This window comes from Phocoena sinus, chromosome 6 (genome assembly GCF_008692025.1).
Source record: "Phocoena sinus isolate mPhoSin1 chromosome 6, mPhoSin1.pri, whole genome shotgun sequence".
Taxonomy (NCBI): domain Eukaryota; kingdom Metazoa; phylum Chordata; class Mammalia; order Artiodactyla; family Phocoenidae; genus Phocoena; species Phocoena sinus.
In genome coordinates this window covers 34,590,282-34,605,059 of record NC_045768.1, presented here as the reverse complement: position 1 = coordinate 34,605,059, position 14,778 = coordinate 34,590,282, and the positions used below count along the sequence as shown (strand labels likewise).

Below are 14,778 nucleotides of genomic sequence, written 5' to 3'. Positions count from 1 at the left end.
GAAACTGTTTGGTCACATCTGATCCTATGCATCGTTGTCCATATGACGTTTCAGTCAAAGCCTTGGTTATACATCAATGTTTCCAATTACGTCCTGTTACAAGGAGGACAGCTTTTTGTGGAATTCACACAAATAATTATATTGCCATAAAATAAGTATATTTAACAAGAGTTTCCGAATTCTAGAGTTTCCGAATTCTAGAGTGCATATGAGCGGGTGAAACATCCAGCCTCTTTCAAATTAGCCCTTTTTCCTCTTTAGCCTCAGGCAGTTGCTTTCAGGAGTTCCTCTGTCCCTGGAGAGCCCTGATGGGGACAGGACGCCTGAATTTAGGTCAAGCGACTGTAGGGAGTTGAGGGCTGGAGTGGGAAAGGAGAGGTCTGGCAGGGTGGACAGACAGACAGGAGAGGTAGGGCTATGAGGGGGTCATATCAAAGGAAACCAGGGAACTGAAGGGAAGGTGGAAGGTGGCAAAAGGAGGAAGAAGGAGCATAGGCGTGGTGGGGGAGAGAGGTCTTAGGGGGGGTCTCCCCTCCAGTTTGGGGAGATCTCGTTTCCCCGAGAAGCCAGTGAGGTTCCAAATTATCCTTAGTAAAATCACGCCAGGGTCATGAACCACACAGTGGAAAAGTATTTGGGAAAGTATAGTGAAAGCATGCAGAGGAGCCTGACGTTTGCTCGAGGGGAGAGTTTTTGTCAAGGTCAACAGACAGCAAATTACTTTTCCAGAAAGCAGTCAGGAAAGGTATAGTGAAGGCCATAAGTTTATGCCTTTTGTGCAGGTCCGTGTGTCCCTCTACCAAGGAAACCATCCATGAAGAAGAAAACGCTTGCATGATATACCATGCAATACTTTTTATCCCAGTTAAAAATGGGAAAAAAAACCCTAAAGGTCCAAAACTGGAGGGTTGTAAACCACGGTGCATACATACTCGATGGTGTCACACAGCCATTTAAAATGATATCATAATGTAGGGGGAACCCTTTTAAGTGTGCAGAATGTAAAATGCCCATGAACCTAGCTCCAGACCAATTTAAAAATCAGCAGAAGGAAATACAGTAAAATGTTAGCATTTATTTTTTTCTTCTTGCTTTTCAGTTTATTTCTAACTTTCTTTAATTATGATGAATGAATTTTTAAATGAAAGATCACATGACTAATATACATGTATTTTAGAAAATGCCAAAACTGATGTGTGTGTAAAGCAGTCACTGCATCACTTTATAGAAACTGTGAAAAAATAGCTGTCCTACAGGTACATGCAGTTCTAACACATCTGCCCCTTATTTCAGTCTTACTGTTGAGGCAGTTGACCTAACCGACAGGAATATTCACTGGATCTGTGCAGGTTTGTTCAGTAAAGACCTCGTGTGCGCACAGTCAACCCAAAGGCCAGAGGTACCAGAAAGAGGATGTTTGGTCCTACAGGCAGTCTTGCTCGTTCGACTAATATTTATAAGAAATCATTCGTTCTTCCCTCAACCAAGACTGAGGCACTGATAGGTGCAGGCACTGCGATGGGACAGGGGATTCCGTGGTGAACAAAAACAGACACACAGTGTGTGTCCTGGTGGACTTCACCAGGTGCTGGGAGAGATGGGGCTAGTGACCAGTCACACAGATCAGTCCCCAGTCCCCCTGTGGGGAGTGCTGTAAAGCTGAGGGCCACAAAGAGCATTGGAACAAGGCAGTCAGGAATCCCCACTGAGCCAGGGTCTATGGAAGAGCAGGAACAAACGTGACCAAGAGGAAAGTTGGTGTTCCCTGGAGAGGAATCAGTGTGAGCAATGGCCCTGGGGCAGGAATGAGTAATTACAAGAAGTGATGAAGACAAAAGAGAACAGAGACACTTGGAAGCTGCCAAGCTCAGCTTGTCACATGCAAGAGGCATTAAACTAGATGAACAGAAATATTAGGTGGGGACATGCTTGGGCATCCCGAGCTGTCCAACTCCAGTTCCGGCCGGGTTGCTGAGTACTCAGAATGCTCAGTCCCTTTGGCTTTGTCCACACCATTTAGTGTGATTAGACAAGGCCTCTCAGGGATCTGTCTCCTGTGTGTTGCAGGGACTTTAAAGGCATCGTCCTGAGCCTCCTCTGGGAGAGCAACGAGCACCTGATGACCGTGGTGGAGGTGAGGGCTCTACCTGCCCCTTTGCCATCCGCTGGTCACACGTCCCCAGTGGGCTCTGCCTCCTGCCTTCTGCTGATAATGGCCTTTGGGTGAAACTGAACAAAGGGGACTGCAGCCCCCATGACCACGCTACCCAGCTTCTGTCACCTCATGTGCTGTCTTTCATCCTAGAAATTCAAGCTCATCCATTCATTTACCCATTTATTCAGCCACCAACCATTTCTTGGCTACTGTGTGTCAGATACCGGGTGTGCCAAGAGGAGCAAGCCCCGTCTCTGTCCCTGAGAGGCCGGCACCCAGCAGAGGATGACAGACATGGTGGCACCACAGAGGGATGGGTGGGGCCGTGGGAGCTGGGGACCTCTAGTAGGAGCGACCCAGGGCCCTGGTCCAGCGCACCCCACACGGGGGTGTCTCTGTGCTTCCTGTCTGCCTCCCCCTGGGCTGTGAGTCTTCAGAGAAAGACTGGGTCATCCGTATTAGTGGCCCAGCTTGGCGCTTCAGAGAAAGCTCTCGGCCTGGTGGGTGGAAGACCCATTTTAGTCTTGAAAGATACCTAGAATTATACCATTGGCTCGCTCATGCCTCGCACAGCCCTGGGATACTGACAGTGGTGACAAGGACAGACAGGGAGGAGGAGCAACCCTGGCGGAGAGGACAGCAGTAGAGAAGGCCAGGGGGTGAGGAGAGCACAGTGGAGGATGCCAAGATGCCGGGCCAGAGCCCCCTGGGGAGGGGCCTGGCACCCACACTTTCAACCCTTTCCTGCAGGAGTTTTACCACAAAGAGAAACACTCAATCACCAGGCCCGACTGCATGTACGGAACCTTTGACCAGTGCGCAGAGAACATCTGCAGGAAGATCCTGGTGTACCACAGCCAGGCTGATGAGTACCACAACTCCTGCCTCATAGGTGGGTGTGGCCAGCAGATGGGCTGCAGGCCAGTGGGGTTGGGGGCACAGAGCCTCTCACGGCCTGAATGATGCCTTCCTGACCTGGAGGTCACTGGGGAGGCAAAGGAGCCTCCCTGTGAAAAGCTGACATCTTACCATTAGGTCAAAACCTTGATCAGATTTAACTGGGGAGAAACAACAATGCCAAAAAAAATTCACTTTTCTCGAGAAATATGGTGATTTGTATCACTAAAAATGTTTCACTCATTGAATAGATATTTTTTACAGCTTTATTGAAACATTCACTTAATGAATTTAATACATTTAATTTTATTTAATTTTCATGTATTAAAACACATTGAATTGTACACTTTACACCCATTCAGTGGCTTTTAATATAGTCATAGAGTTGTACAACCATCACCACTGTGAATTTTAGAGCCCACTGTCCCTCCATCACGTCCCCAGCCGTAAACAACCGCGAATCTACTTTCTGTCTCTATAGATTTTCCTATCTGGGCTTTCACATGAATGGAGTCATGCAGTATTATTTATTCTTGCGGTGATGGACATTTGGTTGTTTCCACCTTTTGGCAATTATGGATGCTGCTGCTGCAGACGTTCACGTGCATATTGTGTGTGGACGTGTGATTTCATTTCTCTTGGGTTTATAACTAGGAGGAGAACTGCTGGGTCTTATGGTGCCTCTGTATTTAATCATTTGAAAAATCCTTCCACAGTGCCTACTGAATGCCTGGCCTGTGCTGGGTTTGGGCTATGATGAACTTGATAGACATAGCCTCCTAGAGAATAGGGACATGAAAAGAGGCAGGCAGGATACATCTTGCCGTTTATGTTTATTATAACGACCTAAAGGGAGCTGTGAAAACACACCCATAGGTCCCGCCCCCGTTCCTATTTCTCCATGTCCACAGCTATGTGTGTTTTATGCAGTCATAAGTCCTGATTATTTCTGCTTGTAAGGCAGGGAACCTGAGGGCCCATCACAGGCCTTCTGTGTTGGTTGAGGGGCAGCACAGGTAGAAGAGGGAGAGGATTAGGGGACGGCCAGACCTGGGGTCAAGACCCAGCACTGCCATCTCCCAGCCATATGACCTTGACCGAGTCACCTTCTCTTGCCTGTAAATGGAGACAAGGATAATACCCACCATGCAAGGCTTTTTTGAGGATTAAGCCCCTCACAGCCCTGCCATATGCAGGGGAAATCACAGCAGTGGCTCTCATTACTGTAGCTGTAGAATGACTGGAACTGAAACTACGGGCAGCATTTTGTTTCTCTAGCTCAGAGTTTCCCCATGTGAACTCTGTGGGAGCCCATCCTATGTGATCTTCCTCGAAAGAGGGGTTCCCTGGTCAGATGGGTTTGAGAAATGCTGCAGGTTACGTCCCTCTCGGGCAGATTGACAGTTCACATTAAATGAAGACTTCCATTTCCTTCAGGGAGTCCAGTATCCTGACCAACTCTCCCACTGAAAACATGTAAAAATCCTGGATATAACACTTTTGCGGTAAACTTTTAAATGCATGGATGAGCTAGCTATAAAGTAAGAAACATACAGGGCTCCAAGATTAAGTGAGAATAGGAAATCAGAGAGAAATTGAGCAGTGACTCTGGCTATTGCCATGAGGGCTTTGCTGACTCCCAGGTCCACTTGAGCCTCTGTTTCCATGGCCTCCAGGACACTGGGAACAGAGACCAAGCACCCGACGACCCAAGGTGGGCAGTCTGAAAGGGCACAAGCCACAGAAAACTGGGTCTCCACAGGGCTCCATCTGCATAGTAAGGAGAATGAGACAGAAACCATATCCCCTTCTCCCCCAGTGACTAGAAGGAAACTGTCTTGTTATAAGCCGTGGCACTGGATAAAGAAGAAGAAAAACTCCATTGAAAATCCATAGCTGTAAGCCAGCTCTTATGTGGTGTTTAAACCTGAAGTCACATTTAGACAAACCTAAATTCAACTTTGTGTTTGTGGATCATCCATAAGACCTCTAGCTGATACCTTAGCTTAAAATGATTTTGAGTTAGTCATACCCAGATGCTTGTTTAGTAGAGATACTACAAATCCTCTCCAGAAAAGCCCACCTTCAGTTCAGGCCTCCAGGGATTCCCACAAATAAAATGCCCAGAATAAGAGTTCACCACAGGGCTTCCCTGGTGGCGCAGTGGTTGAGAGTCCTCCTGCCGATACTGAGGACACGGGTTTGTGCCCCAGTCCGGGAAGATCCCACATGCCGCGGAGCGGCTGGGCCCGTGAGCCATGGCCGCTGAGCCTGTGCTCCACAACGGGAGAGGCCACAACAGTGAGAGGCTCGCGTACCGCAAATAAAAAAAAGAGTTCACCGTAACACACACACACACACACACACACACACACACACACACACACACACACAGAAAAAGGCACCTTGAGCATGAGGCAGCAGAATGAGACCAGTAAAGACTTCAGATATTGAATGTATCAGACACAGAATATAAAATAATGTATTTATTTAGAGTTAAATAAAAGAGGAAATTGGAAACTTGAGTAAGGAGCAAAAGACTATTAAAATGGCCAAGTAAATATGAACGAGAACCAAATCAAACTTCTATATTGGAAAAATAAATCATTGAAATTTTAAACTTATGAATGGCTTTAATACCAAAGAAAATAGCCAAAATGCAGACAGAAAAACAAAGAAATGGAAATACGGGAGAGAGGTGGAGAGAAATGGAAGAAAGAGTAGGTCTGGCATGCAGCTATTTAGAGGTCTAGAGGGAGAGGAGGAGACTTAGAGTCAAGGCGATATTTGAAGAGAGAATGGATGAGACAGAACTGCTGAAAGATGCAGTGCATTTTAAAAGCACTGGAAAGTCCTGCAGAGAGTAGAAAAGAAGTCCTTTGAACTTGTTTAATCCAGGACTTTTAATGCTGGTTTGACCACAGGACCCCTTTTGATGGAATAACTATTACCACACTGTAGACCAAGGCTTTCTCTTTGGGAAGCTGCTTTGAGCCTTTGTTGGAGAGATTGCCACAGCGACTTGGCTCTGCTCTGTGCTCACCCCTGGTCCCCCACCCCCAATTCCTACAGAATTACGGGCCCAGATGAGGAGATTTGAGGAGCTATTGCCCCAGGTGTGTTGGCTGGTGATGGAAAATTTCAAGGAGCACCACTGGAAAAAATATTGCACCTCCACCAATGAGATCCGGGGACAGTTCTCGAATTATCAGGAACAGCTGGAGAGAAGGAAGGTGGGGCCCCCTGAACTAGCCCCTCCTCTCCAGGACCAGAGGCCCTGGGAGTTCAGAAATGGAGGTGGGCCGTCGGCAGAACTGAGTCCCAGGGAAGGACGTGGGCCAGGCTTGGGATTGTTGGATGGGGGTGAGGGACACTAGGCACTGGAGAGACGAGAGCTGAGCCAACAGCTCCTTCATAGAAGGCCTTCAGCACGCTCCTTGTTGGATTTAACCTTTAGGTCAGCTGGTTCTATGGGGCTGTGGCCATTGAGATCAACAGTAATTGTCCACATGGTCCTTCGAGCCATGGGACATGGATGCTGTTGATTTTATTGGACTGAAACCCTGACTGTTCTGGGGCAGATGCTCAGCTCTCCCACTTCTTAACCCTTGGAGTCAGCTCCAGCCATGTCCCTGTCTTCCCTCCTCAGCCACTCCTCTGCCGCTCCTCAGCCCTTCACACACCCAGGTCAGTGCACACATCAGTCTGGCCGTGGCCATAATTGGCAGAGGACATAGGCCAGTGACTTTTTGGTCCTGACCTCAAGACCAGGTCAAAAAACCTACTGATTTCTGGATTTTCTGAAGGATGAAAATGCCCAGAAGCTCCACCCAAATCTCGGACACCCCGCACATTTCCAAGAAATGGAGTCTCTGTGTCAAGTGGAAGAGAAAAGGCAGGAAGATTTGGACACCATGATTGCGGTGACCAGGGAGCAACTGGAGGTCAGTAGTGCCATCCACTGCATGTCTAGATGCTGAGGGCTGCACTGCCCTCCAGAGGTCACCCCCACTGACAGCCCAGCAACAGCACTGAGCACGGCCCTTTGCTGACACCCTGGCCAAAGCAGGATATGAAAGCAGGCAGTTGTCATAGGTGGAGATGGTCTTTATTGGCTGTTGTAACTTGCATTTTTAAATTTCTAACTTAATTAATTACTAATGAGAACTTCTTTTCCAAGATGCATGTCAAGTTTTATTTCCTCTTTAGTAAATTGTCTATGTCTGTCCCTTGGCCATTTCAGAATCATTGCCTATCTTCAAACCAAGTCCCCTCTAGGGAGAGGCCTCCTGGGGAAGACCAGATGCCTGTTAACTTGGACACAGTTGACACGTGGCCCTGGTCTTGTCTCACATGCTGCTCCCCAAATCCTCCCTCAGCCTGTCTTTGGAGACAAGTTCCTCTCCCTGCAGCACCGTGTTCCCCATGTTTCCTCCAGGAGTTCACCCGGAAGTACAGCCGGTTTTTCATAGCCAGCTTGGCCGCCTTCACTGAGAAGTTCCTGCTGCAGTTGGATGAGGTGGTCACCATTGACGATGTCCAGGTTGCAAGTATGTGTGCTACCGGCCTTGTGCCCTGGCCCCAGGGGGTGTGACACAGGGTGATGGGCCTGGGGTGGGGTGGGGGGGCCGTCTGCTTTCCCCCAACTCCCCCAGAATGAAAATACATTCTCTATGGAGGGGACTGATGAATTTTTGTTTGTTTTAATTAAAACTCTCTTTTTTTAAACTAAAAAAGCAAATCCCAAATAAATCAAAGATTATATATAAAAAATGAAATCCTAATGCTAAATATTTTCATAATCTTGGGGTAGGGACAGCTTTCCTAAGTATGAGAGCCAGAAGCCATAAAGGAATGGCTGGCACTTCTCTGTGGCCAAAACAAAAACAAGGAAAAATGTCAAAATATGGAAAGACGAACCACAAACTGCAAAAATATTCCTAATAACTAACAGGTCAGAGAATGGCCTAATATCCCTGTGGTATTAGGTTCCCTGTGGAACTCTAATAGGCCAAATTTGTAAAAAGAGATAGAGAACAAACATGCAATTCAGAAGGCCAATAAATTTAAAAGATGCTTGACTTCACCAATGATGAAAAATGTCAGTATAAACATTATTAAGATATCATTTCTCGCCAATAACCTGGCAAGGCTTTTAAGTTCAGTGACAGCCAGCACTGGTGAGGCTGTCAGGAAGGCTGAGCACCACACAGCCTCTCGGAGAAGTGTACGTCCACCCCACTCCCTTGGAGAACACTCTGTTGTCGGTGCCTTCAAAGTCCTGAGTGTGTGTGCCTTTGACCTAGTCGTTCTAACCCTGGGAATTTATCCAACAGAAATACGTACATACTTTTTCAAAGATATATTTTCAAGCAGATTCTTCACAACACTGCTTGAAATTGCAAAGAACTGGAAACAATGTTAATATCTACATATAGAGGATTGGGTCAATAAATTATGGTCCAGATGTAGGAGGGAGTACCGTGCAGCTGTTCAAGTGGGTGTGGTAGGTCTCTATGTGCCAACCAGAAGGTCCTGAAGGAACACTGTCACAGGAAAAAGCAAGGTGACCATTATACTTACCTATGATACTATTAAAAAAACACATATGTGATATAAACATGTACCCCGCATATATGTAAATGAGTCTGTGTGAGAGACAGACAGAGACAGAGAATGAGAGCGACAGAGCCTGAGAGACAGGTACCAGACTGTTGATGACCATCTCTGGTAAGTGGGGCTGTGAGAGATTTCTAAAATCTTTTCTTTTTCCCCGTTAGGTGATGTTTAAATTTTTTATAATGTGCACCAATTACTTTTATAACTACACAAAGATTCAAATCATATATTAAATATTGTCCATTTATCACTAGTCTATTAAGTAAATAAATATATTATTTTTATATTTTTAAGTTTTCATTAGACAGACAATGAATATTTCTTACAGTAAAATGAGAAATTCAATATGAGTTACAAAGGAAGAGAAGAACGTGGTCATTGTACCCAGAAATAAGTGCCCTTGACATTGGCTGTCCTCCTCCTTATTTCCCTCTGGGCACAGACCTGTGTGGATATCAGCGGGGGGATGGGAGGGTGGATCACAAGTGTGTGCTCTTTTGTAAGCTAATTTCCCCTTGGGCGGACATTGGGCAAGCCAGTCACCACCTCCTTGAGCACTTTCAGTTGCTGTGCGTCGTATGTTACTGATTAGTTCCCTTCTGGTGCACGTCGGGCCACGTCCAGCTTTTCACTCCTGTAATCGTGCTGAAGGGAACGTCTGCATCCATATTTCTCTGTTTCGGGGCAACAGGTTCCTAGAAGTGGACTTTCTAGGGCAAAATGTATATGAATTTCGAGGCGTTGGTCACTTTCCAGTGTTGGGGCTCTCTTTGGCAAATGTGAGCCTGGTTTGGGAGAGCAGAGCCTGCAGAGACCCTGGGGTTCAGACTTGAGGGAGAACAGGTGAGAGGAGCCGGCAGGGAGGCAGCCTCGGTAACTTGGAGGGAACCGCCAGGCCGGGGAGACCCCCTGCACCAGGTGTATAGGAGCCTCTCCTGCTCTGAGCCAAGCAGCCTGGCCCTGCCATCCACACAGACCAGGGTGCAGAGGGCTGCTCACCGCGAGGACGGAGCCCCTTTCTCTTCACGTCAAAGGGCAGGTCAGTGAGCCGGACATGAGAGGGACAACCTTGAATGTATGCATTCCAGGAGAAATTCTTAGTTCAGGACTCATTTGAGCTAGTATAAGGCAAAGAAGGCTCTACAAAGCATATTCGGGGGCTCACAGGAGCTGCAAGAAAGTCAGAGCATCATTCTGAGGGCTTTGGAGCTGGGAACCATGCCCAAACCATACTTCACACCCTCCAGCTTTGACCCCCCGCCATCTCCTCGGCCCCCACCTATGAATCTGGTGCATTTGGCTTCTGTTTGGGAGGGGGCCTCTGCCTCCTGCCTGAGACTCCAAGTGGGGAAGAGGGGAGCGAGCCCTCATTTCTCTAAATGTAAGGTCGGGGGTCCCCTTGATCTCAGGCTGTGGGTGAGGCCGCTGTCAGTAACCTGTCTCTTGCCTGCCAGAGATGGAGCCCCCGAAACAGAAGACATCAATCCTAATACGGAGGAAACTCAACGGGCTCTCCCTGGAGGAAGAAAGTGAGAAGCCCCTGATTGAACGAGGGAGCAGGTGAGAGCCGAGAGCAGGGAGTAATACCACAAATGGCTGTATTTGCTGGGGGTGGTGCAGTGGAATGGTTAGGGGCTCGAGCTCTGACGTCAAACAAACCTGGTAATCTTGGTGAAGGCATTGTGTCCTAAGCCTGCTTCCTCATCTGTGAAATGGGCATGGCAGCCTACCTTACATGATATTATGAAGAGAAAGTTCAATGAGATGGTACTTGGAGTGCCCCGGCACATACTAAGAGCTCAGCAGCTATTAGTTCACGTGATAAGGACCCACAAAGGGGCCCCCAAAGAAATGGAGGCCTGTCCCAGTGTGGGGCACATTCTCAGATTGCTGGTGGCACTGTGATCCACTACTGCTGTCCATCATGTATGACAAGAGCTACCAAAGTGCTTGTCCCCTGTGACCCAAGAAGTTACTCTGGAAGAAGAGGTAAGGCAGCGGTTTGCCCAGCTAAGTTGTCAGCAGTGGTTTTATAGCAGAATAGGAAAAGCAGGCCAGGAACTGATGACTGCCACCTCGCTGGCCAATTGATGAGGGAACTGAGACCCAGAAAAGGGAAACACCTAGAGGTGTGGGATTCCCCTTCCCCATGCAGAACCCAACTGTGTATACACATGGATTTAAACTGTATGAAAATGCAAAAAAGAACTTGATGAAGCTTAGTGTTAAATGCTCAGTAGGGTTTTTCTTTTTCTTTTTTTTAACATCTTTATTGGAGTATAATTGCTTTACAATGGTGTGTTAGTTTCTGCTGTATAACAAAGTGAATCAGCTATACATATACATACATCACCATATCGCCTCCCTCTTGCGTCTCCCTCCCACCCTCCCTATCCCACCCCTCTAGGTGGTCACAAAGCACCGAGCTGATCTCCCTCTGCTATGCGGCTGCTTCCCACTAGCTGTCTATTTTACATTTGGTAGTGTACATAAGTCCATGCCACTCTCTCACTTCCATTCTCTACGTCTGTGTCTTTATTCCTGTCTTGCCCCTAGGTTCTTTAGAACCTTTTTTTTTTTTAGATTCCATATATATGTGTTAACATACAGTATTTGTTTTTCTCTTTCTGACTTCACTCTGTATGACAGACTCTAGGTCCATCCACCTCACTACAAATAACTCAATTTCGTTTCTTTTTATGGCTGAGTAATATTCTATTGTATATATGTGCCACATCTTCTTTATCCATTCATCTGTCATGGACACTTAGGTTGCTTCCATGTGCTGGCTATTGTAAATAGTGCTGCAATGAACATTGTGGTACATGACTATTTTTGAATTATGGTTTTCTCAGGGTATATGCCCAGTAGTGGGATTTCTGGGTCGTATGGTAGTTCTAGTTTTAGTTTTTTAAGGAACCTCCATACTGTTCTCCATAGTGGCTGTATCAATTTACATTCCCACCAACAGTGCAAGAGGGTTCCCTTTTCTTCACACCCTCTCCAGCTTTTATTGTTTGTAGATTTTTTGATTATGGCCATTCTGACTGGTGTGAGATGATACCTCATTGTAGTTTTGATTTGCATTTCTCTAATGATTAGTGATGTTGAGAATCCTTTCATGTGTTTGTTGGCAATCTGTATATCTTCTTTGGAGAAATGTCTATTTAGGTCTTCTGCCCATTTTTGGATTGGGTTGTTTGTTTTTTTGATATTGAGCTGCATGAGTTGCTTGTAAATTTTGAAGATTAGTCCTTTGTCAGTTGCTTCGTTTGCAAATATCTTCTCCCATTCTGAGGGTTGGCTTTTCCTCTTGTTTATGGTTTCTTTTGCTGTGCAAAAGCTTTTAAGTTTCATTAGGTCCCATTTGTTTATTATCAGGGTTTTTCTTTTAATTAAGACGTTTAAAGCATGATATATATATTTTTAAATGCTAACCTTTTTCACCAGGGATGAAGGGTGCACTGTGAATGATGAAGATAAGCCTGTAGGACTTTTCATGCATGTTTGTTTGTAGGAAGTGGCCAGGAATCAAACCCACCGAAGCCACCATCCAACACAAGATTCTCCTCCAGAAAACACCATCAATCACCACCACCAAAACGACCCTGGGCCACCTGGCATCCGTGGAAGCTCGAGATGCTATCTATTTGGTGAGTGGAGAGACAGGGTGGGGTAGGTGCACCCCAGGGAACGCAGGGCAGCTCGGTGTGGCTGCCTTGGGAAGGAGGGAGCTTGCTATCACCAGGTGCCCTGTCATTTGGTCCATGGAGCAGATGACACACGTCAGGGTGCCCCAGGGCACAGTGTCAGCACTGGGAACAGCCAATGTTCTTAAGCACCAGTGCGTGAGCCACAGGTCATGTCCAGTCCCAATGATAGCTCGGGTCTGATGGTGTGAGCCCCAGTGCTGTAGGAGCCCAGCCGAGAGACACCACACCCAGACTTGGGTGGGGGTGTGTGTGTGAAGGAAGGCTTTCCGAGGAACAGTTGAGACAGAGTGAGGGGACAGAGTAGTCAGAGGCATGGAGGCCATGGGAGCAGAGGGTGACAATGGGTGGAATAAGGGACAGTTCCTGAGCACCTGCTGCAGTTTCTGTTCTCGACGTGAGCCTTCTCATTGGATCCTTGTAACAAGCCCATGAAGAAGGTAGAATTGTCCCCATGTTGCTGCTGCGGACACTGAGACTTAAAGAAGTGTGCCCCCTCTATGGCACTGCAGAGTGGCAGAGCCAAGATTTGAACCCAGTGCCTGTTAGACCCCATGGGGCCTGCCCGAAGAGGAGGCTGCACCCTGAGGCCTCCTGCAGGACCTCTCGGCTCTGAAGATGTGTGGACCTTTGTTCCTGGTGAGAGAGAAACCTTGTCCTGAGATATGCTGACCCCAGTATTTGGAGAGCCCTCAGTTCCCAGGCCACCGTGCTAAGACCCAGGCAGAGGGGACAACTCTGCTTCCAAGTTCAGTGAGGGCTCAGGCCTAGTGGGCTCAGCCTCTCAAGGAAGCCAGGACCCCTGAGCTTCAAGGAGGCTACAGTGTGGGATGGTGATTAGGAAGGAGGGCAGAGTGCAGAATCAGGTAGAGCAGGGTCCTAGTCCCTGCTCAGCCTCTTTCTAGCTAAATAACCCCAGGCAAGGTTGTGAGCCTCAGTTTCCCAATCTGTAAAATGTGGGAAATAACCGGGCCTGCCTGATGGGTTATTGGGCAAAGTAATGAGAAATGACCTGTGGAACTCTTGCCGGTGCCTGGAGTAGGTTCAAAGCTAACTGGCAGCAGGTTACAGCGTTCCTCTAGGGCACAGAGCCCAGAAGCCCTTCCTCACGTGGCTTCCTCCTGCTGCTTGCTCCCAGAAATATTTAGCGTCATTTGAAGAGGAGTTGAAGAAGATCCAGGACGACAGCACACTGCAGGTGAAGGAGGCTCAGCGCTGGAAGGACAGCTGGAAGCGTTCTGTGCGCACCATCCAGGGCCTGTACTTGTGACACCCTCAACCCACTCCCAATAAAGGCCTATTTTGTGTGGACTCCTCATCCATCCACCCACCCTTCTTCCTTCCATCCATCCATCCTTCCATCCATCCATCCATCTCTGCTCTATGCCCAGCGCTGTACCTTCACAGTGACCAGGACACGTTGTGGTCCCTGCCCACGTGGAGATCACTTCCAATGAGGAACACAGAGGTGAAAGGGGGAATTCCACACGGTCAGCTAGGACGGCGGATAAGAGGAATGGTTAACTTAAAATAGAGATCAGTACTTCAGAGGAAATAACTTCCAAAAGGCACGCTGGGCACTTCATCTTGGAAAATTAAAACTTATGGGAAAGAGTATGTTGCACATTTAACAAAACGTGAGTTTTAACGGCAGCTATGCGCTGATTCCTGGACCCAATAAAGACTCCATCCAGTGTTGGCTGGGTGTCTGGCAATCTGGCCAATTATAAGACTTTGGCAGAAATCTTCTAGGCCTCTTTAACTTTACTAAGCGTCTCTTTAGCCCGGTGAGACTCAGATCACTGTCTTTGGAAACCTGCATCCTGCCGTCTTCCTTGTCCTCTTTCTCTTCTTCTTTGATTGCAACACGGCCTCACTGTGCCAGCAGCTCTCTGTGCCCTGTGGACACAGGCGGTTCAGGCTCCTTCCTCCGCTTCCTGAGCTTCTGCTGCTCCTACACAGTTTGAATGTTAACGTAGCCTCAGTCTGAGTTTCCACGTGCTTTATCTCTTAACGACTCGATGAGGTAGGTATTGCCCGCATTTTACAGTTGTAAAAACTCAAGTCCAGGAGGTCAAGGCAACCAGCTCGAAGTGACACAGGCAATGCAGAACCTCAGCAGAGTTCGGGTTCCCCAGCAGTGGACAAGGACTTGGAGGCAAGTCGTTTGTTTTGGAGATGATTCCAAGAAGCACGAGTGAGGACATAGGGAAAGGGAGCCTAGAAGGAGAAAAGCTACTGAGGGGGCTTTGAGGAGTGGCCCCTGCTATGGGTGAGCAGGCTCCACCTCGCTGGAAAACAGCCTCCCACCTGACCTGACTCTGTCAGCGCAGGTAGAGAATTGCCTGGCATTAGTGCTGCCACACTGCCCCTTGTGCCAGTTTTTGGGACAGGAAC

At 47.7% G+C, this 14,778-nt stretch overlaps 1 protein-coding gene across 1 annotated transcript in view; it reads left to right on the top strand.

Annotated features, from left to right (window-relative positions):
* The window catches only part of CCDC180 (coiled-coil domain containing 180), a 75,213-nt gene extending 61,181 nt beyond the window's left edge, over nt 1–14,032 (top strand). Inside the window, 8 exon segments of the mRNA XM_032633865.1 lie at nt 2,068–2,134; nt 2,906–3,047; nt 6,125–6,285; nt 6,859–6,996; nt 7,491–7,602; nt 10,126–10,231; nt 12,189–12,324; nt 13,520–14,032. Coding sequence (XP_032489756.1) covers nt 2,068–2,134; nt 2,906–3,047; nt 6,125–6,285; nt 6,859–6,996; nt 7,491–7,602; nt 10,126–10,231; nt 12,189–12,324; nt 13,520–13,651 — 994 coding nt within the window. The 3' untranslated portion in view covers nt 13,652–14,032.
* The last annotated feature ends 746 nt before the right edge of the window (nt 14,033–14,778 follow it).